The following is a 21,324-nucleotide window of genomic DNA, read 5'->3' on the forward strand; positions in this document are numbered from 1 at the left end:
TCAGAAAGATGGGGGATGTGGGGGGGGTTGCATTTTCTGCACTTGTCATTTCATCAGTGCATGGAAATCCCAGTGTGGATAGTCCCTTCTTTGCTACACATAGGTGCTTCCTTTGTAATTTATGTCCTTACAGACTTGTCCAGGGCCCTGAAGGGGCAGGCATCTGTCACAGCCAATTTGTATCAGGGGCAGGACCTGAACTCAGAACTTTTTCATTCCAAATATGACTTTTTGGCCACCAGACTACACTGCCTGTCAAAGCATTCATTAGATTAGGGGGTTGTTTTCAAGAAAAAAATGTTGATTATTGGGTTTCAACATAATTGGTTTCCTTTGTAATCCTATGCATTTTATTTTATGCCTTGAAAAATTTTTTTTCTGAAAAAGGGATGTAACAAAGGGATTCTGGACACAAAAAGGCGAAGCATAGAAATAACTGTTACACAGTTACAGAACTTCATGGGATTGCTAAGAGTGGAGGGGAGGCAAAGGAGACATTTCCCCAGGGCAGAGCATGTGTGGGGTTGGGGTTGTGACTTTTTTAAAGCCCATCTATTGCTAATGAGACCTTCCCCTTCCTCCAAACTTGAGGACAGATCCTCATGTGATGCCAAGTGATATAAGCAGGCATAAAGAGGAACTATGACTAGTGGATACAGACCTATCCTTGGAGTCACGTTGGTATGGGTTCAAGTTTCACCTCCTACATACATACTGGCTGGGGGACTCTGGGGGAAATCACTCGACCTTTCAGAGATGCCCCTAGCCAAGAAAGTGGGAAAATAGTTGCTGATCTTCATTGTTGGCACTACTTGGGCGACCTCAAGCAAGTCACTGAACCTATGTCTACCTCAGTTTCCTCCTCTAGGACATGGGAATGCTGATAGCCCCTACCTCATAAGAGTATCGTGGGGATCCAATAAGATAATAATTTTAAAGTGCTTAAAATCATGTCTAGTCCTTTGTAATCACTACATAAACGTTAGTTGTTGTTACTATTACCATAATGCCAATACGCTTGATTCTGAGAGGAAAAAAGGATTTCATTCAGCTCTACTGGGGAGAGAAAAACCTGTGGGCACACTGGAAATGGATTGCAACAAATCTGATGTTGGCAAACTGGGCTATTGGAAAACAACAAAGAAGCCGCCCCCAAACACCAGACTCGGGAAGAATTAACGGGCAGTCATAGCCCCACTTAATGCAATCCATTAGCCAATTATTTATAAACAGACAGAATGACAGGGACCACTACGGATCCAGAGGGAGGCCCCCCCCGGTGCATTACCAGAGTGAATGGAGGTGCCATCGGTCCTGGCTCGAGTCGGACTCCGTGCCCATCAGGAGTCTCGGGAGGAGGAGATAAATGCAGGAGCTTTTTTGCTTAATGGGCCGGCCGGAGAGTATAATTGACGTGGCCTTGGATGGATCGATGGACACTTTGGCAAGATGCTTCATCGCATCTAATGGAGGAGCCGTCATTTCTGCCCCGTGCTCTTAGTGCTGCCTACACAGACGATCCAACCTGAAAATTCATCTGCCTTTGGGACGCCATCCAATGTTTATTTCCATTAGATTTGCCATTGTTGGGAACAATGAAAAAATCAAGGGATAGTTGCAAACTAATGATTTACAAGCAGGGTGAAGTGGAGGCCGACCTTGGCCCCTTTCCATGTGCTAGGAAGATGCTTGGGAGTTGGATATAAATTTAAATTATTGCAAAAGGATAGCATAAGTTATTCCTCTGATAGCTAATTTTATCAGCTAAAGAGGCATGTCATTAAAACTATCGGCTGTTTTACAAATCACTCCCCAAGTTAAAAAAAAACTTGACTTTCCTTTGTTGAGAGTTCTAATAATGAGGCTGATGAATTCAACATCACCAGTATTTATTAAGCGCCTACTACACACAAGGCCCTCGGCTGGTTGGGAGGGAGGCAAAGCAGAAAGATGGCACAGTCCTTGACCTTGAGGACTTTATAGTCCTAGGGAGTGAAAAATACAATAGAACATGTCCATAAATAAATATAATGTTAAATGGAAGGATGGCCTCTGAAATATCCTCTATCTTTGAGACAATGTGTTGCAGTAGAAAGAACACTGGTTCTGGACTGAGGGTTGTTGAGTTCAAATCTCTCCTCTGACCATTCCGACTTAAGTGACTTTAGGCAAGTCATTTCACCTTCCTGGGTCTTGGTTTCCTCCTTTCTAAAATGAAGACTAGATGGACCTTGAGGCCCCATTTAACTAGGGGTCAATAATATTATGAATGGAACTGGTTCCATTTGGCCTAGAACTGGATGCTCCAAATGGAGACGCCATCTTAGCTAGCTCAAGGGCCCTATCTGTGCAACAGACCTCTATTAGAAATGCCTAATGTCCTAAGACAAATGGGAAGATCCAGAAGAAGTGTCCTATGAAAATCTGAGGAGGGAAAGACGACTTTCAACTGGAGTTGGGGGACTTCAAGGACAAAGTTTCACAGAATATAATGGTGCCCAAGTAGGGACTTGAAAGAGTTCTGGGGCAGGGATGAGAAGGGAGTGAGTTTGAGTCCTGTTATATCCAACAGAAATCCTCCCCCAACTGCCATCCCCACTAGGAAGGAGTAATTTTTCCCTCATAAAATTACTTTGTAATACTGATAATATTAATAATAATAACAGTAATAGTAGTCATAGCTAGAATTTATATAATACATTAAGATTTATATGGCACTTTATAATGAGGGTCTCATTTTATTGGAGTTAGGGACTATGATTATCCCCATTTGACAGATGAGAACATTGAGGTAGACTGAGGTTGTGACTTGCCAAAGGTCAGCCAGCTAGTAAGTGTCTGAGGCTGTGTTTGTATAAGTTTTATATTACTTGCATTTGTAGGATTTATATATCATTTTCCTTGAATCTATGTTATGTTCTCATGGAAAAGTGGAAATCATTTAAAGACAGGCGGCTCTCTTTTGTTTTGGTCTTTATCCCCAATGTCCCAGCAAACAGAGCCTTTCACACACTAGGTGTTGGGGGTCAGTCTGTGTGATTGCAGGATAGAGTTGGGGAGCAGCCCTTCCTCCAGTCCAACCAGAAGATAGAATGTGTAAGGGGAAGTAGTCTGAAGTAAGCTGAAAAGCATCATGTGGCTTCTATGATGAGAAGAGGAACAGAACAGACCTGGGCTTGAAGCCCAACCCTGACCCTTCCTAGCTGTGGGTCCATGGGCAGGCCATGGTTACCTCTCCAAGCCTCAGTTTCCCCATCTGTAAAATGGGTATAATTATTCTTGTCCAGGAGGGCTGTTGAGGAAAGAATTGTGCAAACCTCAACATTCTCAATGTGAGCTGTTATCATGAGGCTTGCCCTTGGGGAAATAAGGGCAACATTGGTCCTCAACTTCCATATCTGAAAACTGGATCATGTTACCTGTGAGTCTCTCACCTCCCAAGGTTCCGTCCAGTGGCACCACTTGTAATAAGCACTTTGTAAACCATAAAATGAAGGATGGATATGAGGGGTTGTGATTGCTCCCCCCTCATCAGCTCTCTTATATACCACCAGGCTATTCTGTTAGGAGCAGGAAAGGAAGGAGGCCTAGGCTGGAGGGCTCAGGATTCTTCCCCATGTGTAGACCAATATGGATGAAGTCAGGTCAGCAAAGCACCTACTATGGCCTGGCATGGTTCTTACCAAGACAGAAGTTGCTCCCTGCTCTAAGGAGGCCTCCCCATCTAAGTCCTTTCTATGGCTGCCAGAGCAGAGACTCACTGTCTCATTCCTTCATTCTTTCCCCTACCACTGAGTGAACCTTAGCCTTCCATCATTGTTCTCTCCTCTCCCAAAATTCCAAGCCCTCTTCACAAGGAAGGGGCTACTGCTCCACCCTCCTGCCTTTTTTCTCCACACCCAAGCTACTTCTCTGGTCTCCTCAACCAACCCTGGTCCTGAAATTCCATCCTGAAAAATGGGCCAAAGGAGTCACTGAAAGGTGGGGTGTCCTCTGTGAATATTCAAGTATTGTCTCTCCTTTCCAAATCTTTCCAATGGTCTGGTTTCTTGATGGACTCTAAGCTGATCAATAGCCTTCTCCAAATCTGGTATCCAGAAATGTCTACAGCTGTCATGACTATTCATGGATCACAGAGTTTGAGCTGAATCTCTAAGACCATTTAGTCCCATCTCTCTATTTTACAGATGAGGAAACTGAGAAGCAGGGAAATGTCAATAGCTTGCCTAGGGTCACAAAGAGAGTTAAAACCTAGAGTCTCTGCCTCTGTCTTCCCTTGTTCCAAGTATGCTCATAGGGAGATAATAATAGAATTATCACAGTGTTTGTCCTTCATTTTTGAAGAAGACCATGACATCAGGGTTGTGAGGGTCTCCTAAACTCCCAGAAGGCAGGGAATACATGTCATACATATGTCATAACAAACACATGAATTGGATTTGAGTTTATGTGTGTGTGTGTGGGGGGGGCTGTGCTAATTCACCAGTCTCACTTTCTTCTCCAGAGTCATCCGGGTTGGATGTGAATCAGGACAAATGGAGATGGCCCTAGATGCAAGACAATCAGGATTAAGTGACCTGCCCAAGGTCACACAGCTAGGAAGTATCTGAGGTCAAATTTGAACTCAACTCTTCTCAACTTCAGGGCCAGCGCTCTACCCACTGTGCCATTACCTGAGATATTATGTTAGTGCTATTGACTGCCTTAATGAATGTTGGTTCATGTTAACTCATATTGCCATTAGAATCCCTGCTTCTATTTCATGCAAACTGCTGGGCATACGATCCCCCCAGTCCTGGCACAAGCTAGGAACATGGGGAGAATCTACTGTTAATGCCAACCAAGTGGCAAAAATTCCCTGTTCCAATGAATTCTGAACTACTTGCTCCTACAAAATACCCTAGAGGCAGTCTTATGAATATAGGATTTATTGATCTAAGGGGCTTAGTTTACTATGTTCATCCTCAGCCACATTGGACATAGGGACAGTCGACAGTTCCATCTGGTGTCTGCTGCATGGTCTTAGTGTTTTGTGCTATTCTTAGAGACTACAGAAAAAGCCTTGTCTTAATCTTCCAAGGGACCATCCCATCCAATCTCTTCCTATTGTAGATGAGGAAACGGCACCTACAGGGTTTAAGTGGGACCAAGACTCAAGATCTGGCTCTCTTTCTACTGTGACATCATGTTTCATCTCCCAAGACAAAAATCAATTAAGGCTGCTATCTCTCTTGGTATCATCCTGCTCTTTACGGTCAAAGGCACAGCTGCGAGATGGCTGCTACATATGGGCTGGGGAGACTTCCCCATCCACATCCAACTGTTCATTGATTCTTCCCATCTGTCCTCAGAGAGATTTAAAGGTGGTCTATAGATGTGGTCTCAGAAGCAACTTTGTCAATTGGGAATTATTGCCCCATTTTATAGATGAGGTAACTGAGAGTCAAAGAGGTTAAATCACATTCCCAGGGCCACACATGTAGCAGCATTTGAATTTGAAAGCTAGTTTCTGACTAGTGTTCTGTTCACTATCGCATTGCTTCAATGAAAGTTTTCTAAAGAATAATTTATATTTTTTAGCTGATTGGGGTTAAGTGACTTATCCAAGATCACACAATAAGTTTGTGAGGCTGGATTTGAATTCCATGGCCAGTACTCTGTCCACTGTGCCACCTGGCTATCCCAAGTATTCTACATTTCTGACCCATTCTCCCCCAGTTTACTTACATGTACTCTCTGGAGCCCTTCTGACCATCCCCTACTGTCTTCCCTGACCCTGTGCCTCTTTATCTTTCCCTTACTCCTCTCTGCCCATCTTTCAAGGCTTAGCTCAAATATCACCTCCTGCAGGAAGTCCTCCAGGACTACTCCAAGTCACACTACATCAGTCTCCTCTAAACATTTCTCTGTAATACTCATTTGTCCCTTATATATAACCTCATACTGTCAGTTGTCTCCCTGGGAATATGGTCTAATGTATAAACTAGCTAATGCATAAACTCCCAGAAGGTGGGGAATACATCCTCTCCAATTTTGAATCTCCCCAAGTTCCTTGCACAGGGTCAGTCAATGAACCTTTAAATAAAAGTTACTATATGTGCTGTAAGATGTTCTAGAGGTCTAAGATCATACCCTGACATGGTCACTTCACACAAACACACACAAACATACACAAACACACCAACCAATATCTTTCCAGCCTTGGCATCATCACTCACTCTCCCTGGTTAAAATAGGTCAGGAAGATGCCCACAACCTTTCTCTTTGGGAGACTCAAAGCACCTGCTTCATGGGATCGTAGTATTTCTCAAAGGAGATACTATACATAAAAGACTCAGTAAAGCTGAAAGTCAATCGACCAGAAAGCATTGATAAAATACTTATTGTATACCAAACACCATGTAAATATATGTTATTATCATGACCATTGCCAATTTTATTCTTATTTCACTGGACCTGTGATTTCATCTGAGTAGAGGGTTCCTGGGGAGAAATTTCATCAGGCAATGCTGACCAGTACACACCATCTTTGAGAGAGTTGCCTGGGTCGTGCTTGGGAATCCTTCATTCTAAAAAAGCTTATCTTTCTCCATGCAGTTGACCCTTTTGCCTCAATGAACCGTCTTCTCTGAGAAGACATCTCCCAACCTCCGTCCCTCGGCCTCTGTGATCTCCCTAGTCATGTTCTGGCCCTCACTCCAGCAAACCTCTACTCTTGAAGGTCATCAACAACTTCTCAGTTGCCAAAGGCAACGGCTCATTTTCAGTCATGTCCCTTCTTGAGAACTCGACAGAATGTGACTCTATTGACCTTCCTGCCAATACCTCTGCTGCCTTGGCTTTAGAAACACTGTGTTCTCTTGTTTCCTAACTGTGTCATTGTTGTCTCCTTCACTGGTCTCTTGCGTACCTCATGATGTGGATGTTACGGGTCTGTAACATCAGAATGTTTAGACTTCATTCTCCCCTCACTCCTCAGATTTTCAGGGGGCATGAGCTAGAGAAGGAAATGCCAAAACACTCCAGTATCTTCGCCAAGAAAAACCCAGATGGGGTCACGTTGTGTCGGACATGACTGAACAACCACAAAAACCATAGTCACAGGAATCTAAGGACAGTGGCCAGAGGGCATTTGGACTTGTTTGATCATTTGAATTGTGTCTGATTCTCTGTTACCCCATTTGGAGTTTTCTTGGCAGAGATACTAGAGTGGTTGGCCATTTCCTTCTCTAGGTCTTTATACAGATGAGGAAACTGAGGCAAACAGAGTGAAGTGACTTACCCAGGGTCATGCAGCTAGTAAGTGTCTGAGGTCAGATTTGAACTCAGAGACATGACTCCTAGCTCTAATTTCCTGACTCAATCCATTACATGACCAAAGCTGCCCTACTACATGGTGGCAAAACTAGGGAGTCCCAGGAATAAGCAGTTGTCTTGGGGTGGAAAAAGGTTGTATGCTCTCCCAGATGTTGGTCCCATGGAACAAAGCCTCATTCACCCCAGTATGATTCCAGTGTCATATTTAAATCTTATACATTTCCCCCCAACAACCACTGGAGTGTTCTGCATCCAGTAAGTGCTTAAAGAATCTTTATTGGGAACATAAGTTCCCTGAGGGCAGGGACTTACACTTTGTCTACATTCCTAGACATAGCAGAGCACTTTGAATAAATACCTGTTGACTGATTTATTGATGTAATTAGGATAGAGGAAATAGAGAGTGATTCCCCATGGAATGGGGACACATACTTCAGGAAAAATCTAGTTTTAAAAGATAGTATCCTTTCCCTTTCCCTAGACCTATTCCCTCACAGGCCAGGGGAAGCAGGGGTGAGCATCACTGAACAGAGAAGCACTAATTTTCTTAATTTTATGTAAAAGAAATAGTGATAAGATTTTCCAGGTGTGAGGCAGGATAGTATAATGGAGAGAGCGCTTGATTTTGAGTCAGAACTTTAGTTTTCTCCTCTGTAAAATGGGGACAATTCTATTTGCCAAAATGTCTTCCCAAGTTGTCCTGAGAAACCATGGAGATAATGGGCATAATATATTCAGGAAGCCCCAGGGACTCAATACAGGAAGACACGAAGGCTGTTCTCCCCATTGGTTGTTTCTTCTCCTGACGTGCCTCGGAGTTCTTTGGGGGCTACCTTGCAGGAGGAGAGTCATGCCTTTAGCACTTAACTAGTCCAGATCTCCTAGGGCAGACCACAGCACCTCCTTGGACCTGGGCCTGAGCTCCTTCTGGCTTGGTAGGGACAACTAACATGGTTCTTCTGTTGTGCTAGAGTAGCCACCATGACCATCCTGGGAGCACTTCCATGACCCAAGGAAGACTTCAGTGGACTACCATTATTCGTTGGTCCAGCCCTATGATTTCACTGGTATGTGGGTTGGGTGGCAGGAAGGGACCAAGCATATATTAAGCACCTACTATATACCATGTAGTATATACCATATATTATATACTGCACTAAACATTTTTTATAAATAGGATCACATCTGATTCTCACAACTCTGGGAGAGAATGGGCTGTTATTACAGGTGAGAAAAAAGTAAGCCAGAAAGAGGTTGTCTGAGGCTGAATTTGAACTCACGTCTTCCTGACACCAGATCCAGCACTCTGGCTGCCTTGATTGCAAAAGTTTTGAATGGAGTCAACTTCTTCCTCTCTCTTTAACTCAGAAACAATTGTATCACATTGACTGAGGTACTTGACTCCCTCACTCCCTCCTCCTCCTCCTCCTCCTCCTCCTCCTCCTCCTCTTTTTTCTTTTTGGTTTTCTCAGACAAAGAAACTGTCTCAGCGAATGTGATCCTTGCTCTTTATGACCCTGGTTGTCATTTCCCTGCCCCCTAATCCAGATGGTAGCGGCGATGGAGGGCCCTTTGAGGGGGCCGTTTTGAAAATTATGGTTACCTTGTTCTTATCTTTTTTCTATTTAGTTAAAAAAATGACTTTGCTCCAAATCTCTACCTTCCTCTCAGAACATCACAAAATAACAGAATTTAGGGGATGGGAGGGACCTCATTTGCTGTTTGGGCAACCCATACACAATATTCATTATATGATGACATGCCTCACAGGTAGATGAAATAACTCCCTTTCTTAACTGACTAAACATCTTAGGATGTAAACTCCTCATTTTTACATTCTGTGAGAGCATTTTTGGACATCTCCAGTAGCAGGCAGGGAGAATAGGTGTCTCCCACTACTTTGAAAGCTCTTTGTTCTATGTGGCTTCGACATTATGAATATTTGAAATGGCAGCATCTAATCACAGTATTCTTAATTTATTCTGATCTTCCTTCTCCTCCCCCTCCACCACTACCATGACCTCTTCCTCTTCTTCATCTTTTTCTTCTTTGTTATTTCTTTCCTCCTTCCTTCCTTCCTTCCTTCCTTCCTTCCTTCCTTCCTTCCTTCCTTCCTTCCTTCCTTCCTTCCTTCCTTCCTTCCTTCCTTCCTTCCTTCCTTCTCCTCCTCCTCCTCCTCTCCTCCTCCTTCTCCTTCTCCTTCTCCTCCTCCTCCTCCTCCTCCTCCTCCTTCTCTCCTTTTTCTTCTCTTCCTCTTCTTCCTTTATTCTTCCTCTCTCTCTTTCTTCCTCCTCTTCCTCCATTACTGTTAGTCGTATTGTTCCTAGTAGCACTATCCCTACGACAACTGCCATCACCCTTTTTTCTACAGTTCCCTCAATGAGGGAGGATAATAGAGAAGCATCCTAGCCAATTTTCTACTTTTCTGTCCCTACTGAGATGAACTGGGCTTTGAGTGTTTTTTACATCACGATGATTTGCTCCCTTTCATTGCTTTTCCAGATGTGGCTCTTTAGGGAAACCTGTCTTTCTTTATCGTCTCTTTCCTGAGTAGAATCTGTCCAATTTAACCTCTGCTTGGAACATGGACTCACAGCTGAAACCCACAGAATGACTGCATACTAGAGCCAGGAGGGACCTTAGTGGAACGGAGCACAGCATCTGGGAACACTGTCCCTGGGTTCAAAACCCACCTGGATACTTACTTATCTGTACAACTTTGGACAACTTACTTTATCTCACTGAGACCCAGTTTACTCATTTGTAAAATATGGATTGGATGAACCCTATAGTCTCTTATGGCTCTAGCTCTGTGATCCTACAACCTTTGGCCTCATAGAGAAGAAGGACTTTGCTCAAGGTCACAAGGCCATAAGCAGCCAAGAGAGAATTAGAACCCAGGGTTCAGGACTTCAAGTCTAGGGCTTTCTTCCCTATTTGTTTCAAAAGGAAAGAGGCTGGAGAGCAAGGACTAGGGAGGCCACATCTGGATCAGAGATATTTTGAACATGATGGGGAGTGATTTTCTCCTGTCTTGGCTGCATGGATATTTGTGCCATTAATGTGACGTTACTCACACCAGGGAACTGACAATCCATTCCCAGAAGAATTATGAAGTTGCTAATTTATGGAGGTTTGGAAGAGCTGATATTTGTGGTGACGTCTTGGCCGCTCACTGCAGTGAATGAGGGCGTTTCCCTCGAATGGAAGCTCAGACCAACATCTGCTTGGCCCCAATTCAAGGTCTATCAAAATGGAGGAAATTTATGAGCCGTTGTTTGCTGCTAGGCTGTACGGTGTCCATCCGTCCGTCCTTGGCTGCTTTGGAGGACTGTAATTTTATCAGTGTGGGGCTCCCTCTGCTGTCTTTGACTGACAACAATCATCATTTTCTGGGGACCAGATCTCAAGGGCGCACCTTCTTTATAGCTCTTCCCAAATAGCCTGGGAGTCCCCCCTGGGTCACACTTTGGGGGCAGAAGTCTTGGTCTAACCTACTCTTCTCTAGTCTCACCTCTACATTTTCTAGATGAGAGAATTGAGGCCCAGAGAGAGGAAGCAACTTCTGGGGTCTGTGCCTAAAATTTACCTGCTTTTTTTTACATGTCTAGAACTCTTCCTCTGCTGGGCCCCAATAACTCCCATAAAAGGGATGGATGCCACTCTAATCCATACAATGGCCAGCCATGATTCCAGAGGATTCATGATAATCATGCTATCTCTTGTCAGAAGAACAAACTCAGGAGGCAGATTGGGAAACCTATTTTTGTTTTGCTTGTGGCCAGTGGGGGAAGTATTTTTTTTTGGACTTTGTTAACCAGGTATACTTGTTATGAGGGTTTCATTTTTCTTTCTTTTCCAATCGTGTGTGTGGGGGCTAGAAATAGGAGGAGAGAAGGTGGATTTCAATAACTGAAAAAACAAATTTTTAAAATTTATTTTTAAACAAACCAAAAAATCTAGTCTCTTTAAATGATTGCAAAGACATAACCTATTTGTTTTAAGGAGATTTCTTTGCAGTGACGGCACCGTCTCTTGTCCTTCCCTTGTTCTTTCAGTCTCTTTAGCAGGGAGACCTGATTTGAATATCTAAGAAATTCATTCATTCAATGAATACTTACTGAGCACCTCGTAAGTGTAAGATATTGGGACAGGAGAAGTAAAGTGACTTTCCCCAGGTTACAGAATATGCAGAAGAGACAAGACTTGAACTCTGAATCCACACATGTGCCCCAATGCCATGTTGACTCACCTTCTGGAGCAAGGAAGACCTCAGTTTGAACCAAGCCTCAGGTGACCCTGGGCAAGTCATCTGACTTTTCCAAGCTCTACTTTCCTTATCTGTAAGATAGGTATAATTGTAGTACCTATCTACAGATGGTTGTATGGCTCAAATGTTGTTTATGTCACAGACTTTGTAAAGTTCCAAATACATCGACCTCATCATCCTCAACAGCATTATTCTCATCATCACTGTCATTAATATCATCATGATCACCAGCAGCAGCAGCAGCAGCAGCAGCAGCAGCAGCAGCAGCATCAATGTCATTGCCATCATCATCATCACTGTCATCATCACCACCATAATTGTTATCACCATCATTATTAATATTATTATTATTATTATTATTAGGGTTGTGTGGTGGTGCATGTGGGATAAGTAGCTTCAGTTTCTCTTCCCTAACCAGAGATAGGGATGCTTCTGACTTTTCCTAGTATAAATAAGACTGTAAAAGGTTCATTTAAAGGACCCAGGGCCATGGGGTTGGGGATGTGGCCCCTGCCTTCCTTCCCTGAGCAGGGCAGCCCTGCCATCCCCTGACACAATGTTTCCTACTTAGGAGAGAGGGTAGAAAGTACATTTTGAGGCCCTGCTCCAGTCCCATCCCTTTCATGGAGCTTTGTTCACCACCCCTGCACATCTGCCTGTCTTTCCCAGGAATCTCTCTTTACTCAAGAATTCCTTCAGGGCTTATCATCGATGCCACTCATAGACTCAAAAAAGGACTGGAGCAGGAAGGGAGCTCAGGGACCGTTGAGCCCAGTTGATGTCTCTCAGACAGATGGAAGGGGAACTGCTTCTCAGAGAACTCAATTGACCTGCACAAAGAGGCTGGTAGCATAGAACTGGGAGTCATCCAATGGCGGCTCCAAGTTTTTGGTTCTATCTGTGTCCTCTGGAAAGTCATCCCCCTTCTTGGGTCTTTTGACTTCTCAGGAAAAGAACGTGTGATTTAATTATCTCTGAGGCCATAGGGTCATAGATCATAGATCTTTAGACCTAGAGGAACTAAGGGCACTAATTCAATGCACCAATTTTGTTATTTTTGTTGGCTTTTTTTTATTTAAGGAAATAAGGTCAAGTGACTTGCCTAAGGTCACACAGCTAGGAAATTATTAAGTGTCTGAGGCTGGATTTGAAACTCAGGTCCTCCTGACTCCAGGGCCGGCACTCTATCTACTGTGCCACCTAGCTGCCCCTCAACATACCACTTTTGCACAGAACAAAGGCAACAAGTTAAATGACTTGTCCAGAGTCACACAGCTAGTTAGTATATGGAGAACATATGAATCCCATGACTTCCTGACTTCAAGGCCAGCTCTTTAATGCCTCTCCCAAGTGTGACATTCTTGGCTCTAAGGTTCCTTTCAGCTTTCATAATCTGAGTTCTAAGGTGACTTCTATATTCTAAGGTCCCTCCCAGATTTGACATTCTGGGTTCTAAGGTGACATTCTCCATTCTAAGGTCCTAGTTCTGACCATTAATGTTCTAAAACTTCTCCTATGCCCTTAATATTCTAGGTACCTAAGTCTCAGTAGAATCCCAGCTGCTGATCAAAGACCCATTCAGAGTAAAAAATCCCAATGAAAACTTTACCCCTTGCTCTTGGCAAATCTGCGTTAGCCTCTCGAGTTGTTCATCTTGGATGACCTTGGCTTTCTCGTACTGCTGGATGACCATCTCCAGTTCTACCTTCACCGGCAAGACATAAGCTGAAAGAAAAGAGACGATGACTTAACCAACACAATGATGAACTGGTTCAGGCTAGATAAAGCCTTCAGGGAACTCTGCTCTTTATCCTGCCTTGGTCAAATCTGACTTGAAGACATCAAAGGATAAAACAGCTTCATCAACATCCCATGCTCCTGCTTCTTCGAGGGGAAAGTTGTTGGCTACCCAAGGGCTTCTAGAAGATGAAACCACCTCAGATGGTCACCTATTGCTAGACCCAACCTAGGGACTGTTTCCCAGTGGCTCTCCAACAGAGAGTCTATTGGATCAAGTTTCAACTGGTCTCTGTTGGAATTGTTTGCCATGGTCAGACCTCCTTTTTTCCAATGGTAACTTGTACACTGTCCAGGGCTATACATAGACTTGAGAAACAAGGGTTCAAATCCTCTCCTTGATACTTATATTAGCTGTGTGACTCTAGGCAAGTCATGTAATCTCTCCATGTCTCAGTTTCCTCATCTGTAAAACGGAGATAATAATGGAATTGTTGTGAGGAGCAAATGAACATATGTAAAAAAAAACTCTTTATACATCTATATACATACTAGTTGCTATGATTGTTAGCTGTGCAACCAAGGGGAACTCATTTTCCCTTTATGGAACTCATCTTTCATATCACTGGAATGAGGATAACTATGTACATCACCTAACTCACTGGGTTGTAAAAACTTCAAGCACTACTATAAATATCAATACATTTGATTACTATTTTATTTTAAGTCATTATGATGAAATCTTTTAAATTTATTGTTAAATTAAAATTTTTTAAAATAATTAATAATGACAATGAAGAAGGGATTCTTGCCCACGTTTTGGATGAGTATGTTCCCTTGCTGCTCTGATTCTGTTATTCTTCCCTAATCGGCATGACCAGGCGGGTCTCCTGGGAAGAACATGGTGAGGCTGTCCTTTCCTGTGTGCTTGGATGATCAGCAGGCTCATTTAGCACATCTCATCTTTTTACCAGGAATCTTCAGGAGGGGGAGGGAAGCCAAAAAGAAAAGAGAGAGGCACGTCCAGGAAGAGCGTTCAGGGTGGGAGCTTGTATCTCCCATGAGCATCTCAGTATTCCTCTGGGCAGAGCAGGTAGAGAAGCTACAGGAAGCAAAGTCCTGGTCCCAGGAGTTGCTACTGTTCCGTTGGTTTGACTGGAAAGGGGCCATCAGGAAAGCCAAGGAGGGCAGCTGAGGGCATAATGGACCATAATTCTTGCATATACTAACTGTGGGGAAGGAATATGTATTTATGTGGCCCCTACCATGTGCCAGCCACTGCCGGCTGGCACAAATATGAGACAAGGCAGGTGCTGTTATTGCCTCCATTTTACAATTTAGGAAACTGAGGCAAACAGAAATTAAGTGAATTGCCCACACATAGCTAGTATCTCGGGCCCAACACTCTGTGCACTAAGCTACCTCTCTCCAAGACTCGGAATCAACATCTATGGGGCTAGGACTGATAACCTGAGGAAGGAAAGTTTTCTTATCCCCATTTTACAAGCAAAGATAGATCTGGGAATTCAATCTCTTCAATTTGCAGATGAAGAAACTGAGGCATAGAGATGTTAAGTGATGACTTTGGGACTGCAGAGAATAAAGCTATGAGGACAGGGCTTAGTCCTTTAAATACTGTGTGAAATTATCTTTCCAGTGTAGGGATCTCTCCCTCCTTCTCCCACTTGGCTGCCCGCACTGTGAAGATGACTCTGTATTGGTCTTATCTATGTGACTGTATTGTCTCCAATGGGATGTAGGACAGCAGGCTCAACATAATAAGTGGGTATTGCTCACTCACTCAGTAGTCTTCAGGGGTTTCCTTACGCTTCCAGAAGCAAGTTCAAGTCCTTCAGCTCCTACAAATCATGCCCCACTGGACAGTTCCTGCCTCCTCTCGTTCTACTCCCCTTTCCCCTTCCCATCAGAATGGCTTATTCTCTGCTCCCTGAAATATCCTTGTCATCTACCTCTGTTTATCACTCTATTACCCATGCTTAAAGTTCTTCTTTGGGATGGCTAGGTGGCACAGTGAATAGAGCACCAACCCTGGCATCAGGAGGTCCTGAGTTCAAATCTGAACTCAGATACTTACTAATTATCTGTGTGACCTTGGACAAGTCACTTGACCTCATTGCCTTGACCCCCCTGAAAAAAAACGAAGAAAGTTCTTCTTCAGTGTCCAAGGGCCGGATTCAAATGAGAAGTCTTTTTTGTAGTTTTTGTAAGTCAGTGGGGGTTAAGTGACTTGCCCAAGGTCACACAGCTAGGTAATTTTTTTAAGTGTCTGAGGCCAGACTTGAACTCTGATCCTGACTCCAGGGCTGGCGCTCTATCCACTGCCCCTCCTAGCTGCTCTAGTGGAGAAGTTTTTTAACTTGTCTTTGATCCTATGACGTGTGTGACGACCCATCCTTCCAAACTCACCTCATGTCACTTCTAAGAAGCCTTCTCTGATTCTCCCTTTGACTTCACATGGTACTTTGCTTTGCACACATCTAAAATGTCTGTTGTGTAATAACACACTATTGCCACAATCTGTATGTATGGCTCCTCCCTCCCCCACTCCTAGCCTGCAAGTGCCCAAGAGTGGGGGTCACTTCTTATCTAAATGCTGAGTTGCCTCAGCACCAAGCACGGTGAGCTACACGCTGGGATGTTTCCTACTTGCTGAATCACCGCATGAAGACACATTTAAGGAACAGGCCAAGGTCTTCCGCTGACTGAAGGACAGACCACTGTGGGGCACGTTTGCTCCATTCCTCTCCCCCAGACAAATCGCTTTCTCTACTGGCTGCATGACGCTTACCATCGATGATCCTCTTTACCCTCCATATTCGGAGGGTGATGATCAGGCTGATGGCATCCCATGGGCTGCCAGGGCCATTGGCAACGGTGGAGGCTACCATGGGGGCCAGGGATAAGATGATCACAGCCCCATCAAACACCTGAGGGAAGGAAGAGAAAAAGGAGTATGTCAGATGGTTACTGGGCGCTGTTGGGGTCAGCTGGGGGCAGGGTAGGGTGGTGGTTTGTGCTTTGAGCAAGGGATAGAAACACCAGTGTATTCAAGGGGACAAATCATTCCCATTATGATATCTAGAAATATGTCTTCAAGAGACTGTAACTATTTTCCCCAGCTTGGAATTTATACTTCCCCTTCCTTTCCTTTGTCTCTCTAGGTCTTACCTTCAAGGTCTAACTCAGGTACCGCCTCTGCCGGGGACCTTCAGTCCTCTGATATTGCCCTCTGATGGTATCAGCTTCCCTTTACTCACGCACAGGCTCAGACCTGTGTAGACTTATAATGTACTTTGAAGCTCCTCTGACCTGTTGTTGTTCAGTCACTTCAGTCGTGTCTGATTCTTCATGACCCCATTTGGGGTTTTCTTGGCAAAGATGCTGAACTGATTTAACTATTTCCTTGTTCAGCTCATTTTACAGATGGGGGAAGTGAGGCAAATGGGGTAAAGTGACTACCCAGGGTCACACAGGTAATAAGTGTCTGAGGCTGAATTTGAACTCATGTCTTTCTGACTACAGGCTCAGCACTTTACTCACTGCACCACCTGACTATCCTTCTCCTCTATTCTAGAGGATCCTTAAGGACTTCACCTCTGGCAATCTGGGGGAACCTGGGGAACCCTTCTCCAGTGCTTATAAAAGCAAACAATAAAATACATGGAATTGCAAAGGAGAGCAATTAGACCAAATACCACCATCAAAATATTTTCCTAACCACGGTCATGAATCCCAGTGACCTGGACCCTGAGCAGGTTCTATAGATGAAGAACCAGAGGTGCAGGAAAGATAAAGAAGTACTTTACCCAAAGGCATACCACTCATCTGAGCAGGGTTTAACCTGGGAATCTGGGACTAACTATTCCCAGCCAATTCAATTCAATTCACTAAATATTTACTAATTGCTTGCAATGAGTTGTAAGAGGACAAACTTCCAACCCTCAAGGAGCTTCCAGTTCCATCAGCCAACAGTCTTTCTACTTAATCTATCTTGCAAATGATCCGATATAGACCAAGAGAGAGAAGATAGGACTGTAATTGTTATTATTAGGATGGCATCACTGACTGGCGGGATCAATAACATACAAAACAATCCTCTTTCCTCTCTCTGACTGTTGACTAGCCCATCATGCTGCAGTCTCCACTGGATGTGCTGATGCTATCAGCTTCCCAATCAGATAATCTCCCCATCCCTCCCACCTCTCCATATGAGGGTTTTCCTTGGGGAATCTCCCAGTATGAGACACCATCTGTACCCAATCTGCAACATCCAATTGTTCTAGCTAGAACAACAATTCTCGGTATTGGGGAAGATTCTTAATGCGATCTTTTCCTTCTCTTGACAAATGTCTTCTCCTTGGCATCTCCCAACAGTTTTTCATACTCTAAATGGTTTAGGACGTCTTTCCATGAAAGTAAATTAAATTTGACTTGAGACATTCCTTGAAATTGGTTGGGATTGTCTGAGACATTTTGCCAAGGCTGGCCTCTGATGAACTAGTGTCACGAAACCAGCTGAATAATTGTTTGTCAGTGAGTTTAAGTGAATCTGAGGGCATTGGAAAATGGGGAACATTTGGGGGGGGGGAATGTGCTATCTTCAAATATCTTAAAGGATATCATGTAAAGGAGAGAAGAAAGGAAGGATCTAGGATCCTAGGATTCTAGTATTTATTGCTGTCGGGAACATCTGTGATCATCTAGAACAGGGATCCTTAACCAAGGGATTCATTGAACTTGGGTGGGGCAAAAATACATTTTTATTTTCATGAATCTTTGGTTTCCTTCCTAATTCTTTGTGCATTTAAAAACATCATCCTTAGAAGGGAGCCATAAGCTTCACCAGACCATGATACAAAATTCAGGATTATGTGTATGTTTTCTAAAGGTTTTCTTTTTGCAAGGCAAATGGGGTTAAGTGGCTTACCCAAGGCCACACAGCTAGGTAATTATTAAGTGTCTGGGGTCAGATTTGAACTCAGGTACTCCTGACTCCAGGGCCAGTGCTCTATCCACTGTGTCACCTAGCCACCCCATGTGTATGTTTTTGAAGTGGTTGTTTACATGTGTGTGTTGCAGGGGCTATCAAAGAGGCTGATTTTGGTTTAATATAAGAAAGAATTTTCCAATAGTATCCAACAATTGCCCTTCACTGTAGGGTCTTCAAATGGAAAGCTGGTACTTGGAAGGGATGTTGGAAAGAGGATTCTTGCTCAGGTAGAAGCTGGATGAGATGGCCTTTGAGGATCTTCAATCCAAGTTTAAGGTTTTAGTGCTAACCATTAGGACTTTTAGTAGCAGCAGACCTTGGGTGAGTTATTTATCTCTCTAGGCCTTAGTTTCTTCATTTGTAAAATGGGAGTCTGGATACAGCATCAAAAGTTCCACCCAGCTTGAAATCCAATAGCCTATGAACCCCCCCCCCCAATATCCTCTCTGAAGATGCTAAATTTCCAGATTTCTTCCAATTCTACTGTTCTATGGTTTTTTTTTGCATGAAACAATTGTTTATTATCAAAAGGAACCCATAGGATTCATACATGATTACAAAATAGAATCTTTTTTTTATTGTGTATTGTTCTAAGTTCTAATGGTCATTCCAGATTTAACATTCAATGTTCTCTATTCTAGATTCTCCCAGCTCTGTCCTTTTGTATTCTAGGTTTCCAACATTCTACATGGCCTATTCTAAGAGTCCTTCATCTCTGGCATTCTCTGTTTTTAAGACCTTCCATTTCTGATCTCTCATGTTTCAATGAGCCTACAGCCAGGTTCAACTCTTGACATCCTGCATTCAACATCTGTTATTTTCAGCTCTGCTATTTTGCATTTTAAGATCCAAAATTCTAAGGGCCTTCCAGCTCTGATATCCTTTGTTCTACTGATCTTTTCAGACTCAATATTTGATATCCTTTATTCTAGGCTCTGCAATTTCCAGCTCTTCTTTTTTATTCTTTTCGACTACTGGCTTCCAAAATTTTACTGTCCTGACTAAGGGCCCTCCGTCTCTGGCATTCTCTGATCTATGTTCTTAGGACTTTTGAGTTCTGATGTTCTGTGTTCTAACAAACCTTCCGGTTTCAACATTTGATGTCCTGTACTCTAGGTTTTGTTATTTCCAGCTCTATCATTTTGTGTGTTAAGAAGGTCTAGCTTCCACAAGTCTATTCTACTCTAAGAGTCCTCCATCTCTGACGTTCCCTAGTCTATGTTCTAATGGTCTTCTAGTTCTGGCATTCCATAGTTCATGAGCTACTTCTAAGAACCAAATGAAGAAGGCAAGAGATACTTGCGATTCTCTTTTTCCACTGTCTCCTCCCTCCTCTTCCTCCCTCCCCTCTCCCCATAATGTATAGAAATCAGGAAATGCCAGTCTACCAAAGGTGAGACCAACAATCTTACCTCTATTTTGTTTTCGATATAATCCCAGATCCCAAGGACCACAATGCGTAGAATTGTCTGAGGAGACAAATTAAGAAAAGACAAGAACCAGCTTCATTTTATGGAGACTGCTTGTTCATAATGTCCTTCAGGAGAAAACAAACAGCGGTTTTTTGATTTTTATGAAATTCCAAGATCATAGAAGGTCAGATTTAGAGGGGATCTTGCAGCCATCTCATTCACACTGATGATCATGAGTGTGAAAACCCTCTACATCATCCTTGCTAGATGCTCACTCTGGATTTCATCCAAATATCTTAAGTGATGATGGAGAGTTCACCAACTCATGAAATATACCATTCAAATTGGAAATAGCTCTAATTGTTTCCTAATATTAAACTGATTTTGTTCCCCTATAAATTCTGTGACTGGGGGAAGTCACTTTCCCTTGATGGGCCTCAGTTTCTTTCTTTTTAAAAGGAGAGGGTTGGTCTAAGTAATTTAATTTCCTTTTCAATTCCAAGAGATTCTAGAAGCTTGAAGATGGGACCTGAGTTCATCTAATTCTGCCAATGGCAAAGCAGCTTCCCTAGGAAATGACTGAGACTCCTTCCTGAAGACAGCTCTAGAGAGAAGCTTCCTACCCAAGAATTCATCTTCCTCCAGTAATGACATTTGGAGGATATGGTCACTGTTATCTATGATCTAGCTACTATTTATCCTGAAAACCATCTCAATCCCCTGCTTAGGACTGAGGAATGAATGGAATTTACTTTATTGAATTCCAACACACTTCTTTGGCCCCCTGATTTTCATTGCTAGCTCTGGGGAGCTCAGAGCCAGGCAAAACAGCCTCATCTATTTCCATCTGGCTCCTGGACCATGAGAGGCATTGCAGGATAGTGGACAAAAGTGGGTCAACCTTGACATGTTCCTGCCGCCGCCGCCATCATCATCATCATCATCATCATCATCATCATCATCATCATCACCATTATTTTCATCCCTTAAAGAAGGGCATCTCTAGGATTTCCAGTCCTTTTTTTGAACTTAAGGAAGCTTTCCCTTTAAACATCAAGTTTAAGCTTTTCTTTTTGCAACTTCTCATCTTCCTCCTAGTTGTGCTCAAATGGAACCAATCTCACCTCTCCATGACAATTCATCAAATACTTGTTGGAAACTATTATGTTCTCCAAGTCTTCTTTTCTTCAGACTCAACTTGCCTAGGCAGTTCAGCTGGTATGGTTTCTGGTTCCTCCTCTTCCACTGGGTGCTACCCACTGGGCATATGTCAGTGTGTGGATATCTTTCCTACAACATGCTGCTGAGAACTGGGCACAATCCTCTATGTGTGGTCTGACCAGGATAGGGATGGTGGGACCATCCCTTTCTTCATTTGACACCCTATACTTCTCTCCATGCAGTCCCAAGCTCAAATTATTTTGAGGGTTTTTTGAGGATTATTTGTATCATATCAAAGACTTTTATTGAGGTTGACTGGAAGCTTTCAACCTTTACTCCAAACTCATATATGATCAAGTCAGACTCTTGCCTCTGTTTCTTACCACCTGTGTGTCCTTTGGCAAATCACTTGACCT

At 43.3% G+C, this 21,324-nt stretch overlaps 1 protein-coding gene across 2 annotated transcripts in view; it reads right to left on the minus strand.

Moving 5' to 3' along the window:
* TMEM266 (transmembrane protein 266) overlaps positions 1–21,324 on the minus strand; it is a 131,260-nt gene that overhangs the window by 26,154 nt on the left and 83,782 nt on the right. For both annotated transcript variants that reach the window (XM_074232487.1, XM_074232486.1), the window contains exons 6-8: positions 19,748–19,804; positions 16,134–16,272; positions 13,197–13,312 (exon numbers count right to left, since the gene is read on the minus strand). In XM_074232487.1, the coding sequence (XP_074088588.1) occupies positions 13,197–13,312; positions 16,134–16,272; positions 19,748–19,804 (312 nt within the window). The remainder of the gene's footprint in view (positions 1–13,196; positions 13,313–16,133; positions 16,273–19,747; positions 19,805–21,324) is intronic.

Source organism: Macrotis lagotis, chromosome 4 (assembly GCF_037893015.1).
Source record: "Macrotis lagotis isolate mMagLag1 chromosome 4, bilby.v1.9.chrom.fasta, whole genome shotgun sequence".
Taxonomy (NCBI): Eukaryota; Metazoa; Chordata; class Mammalia; order Peramelemorphia; family Peramelidae; genus Macrotis; species Macrotis lagotis.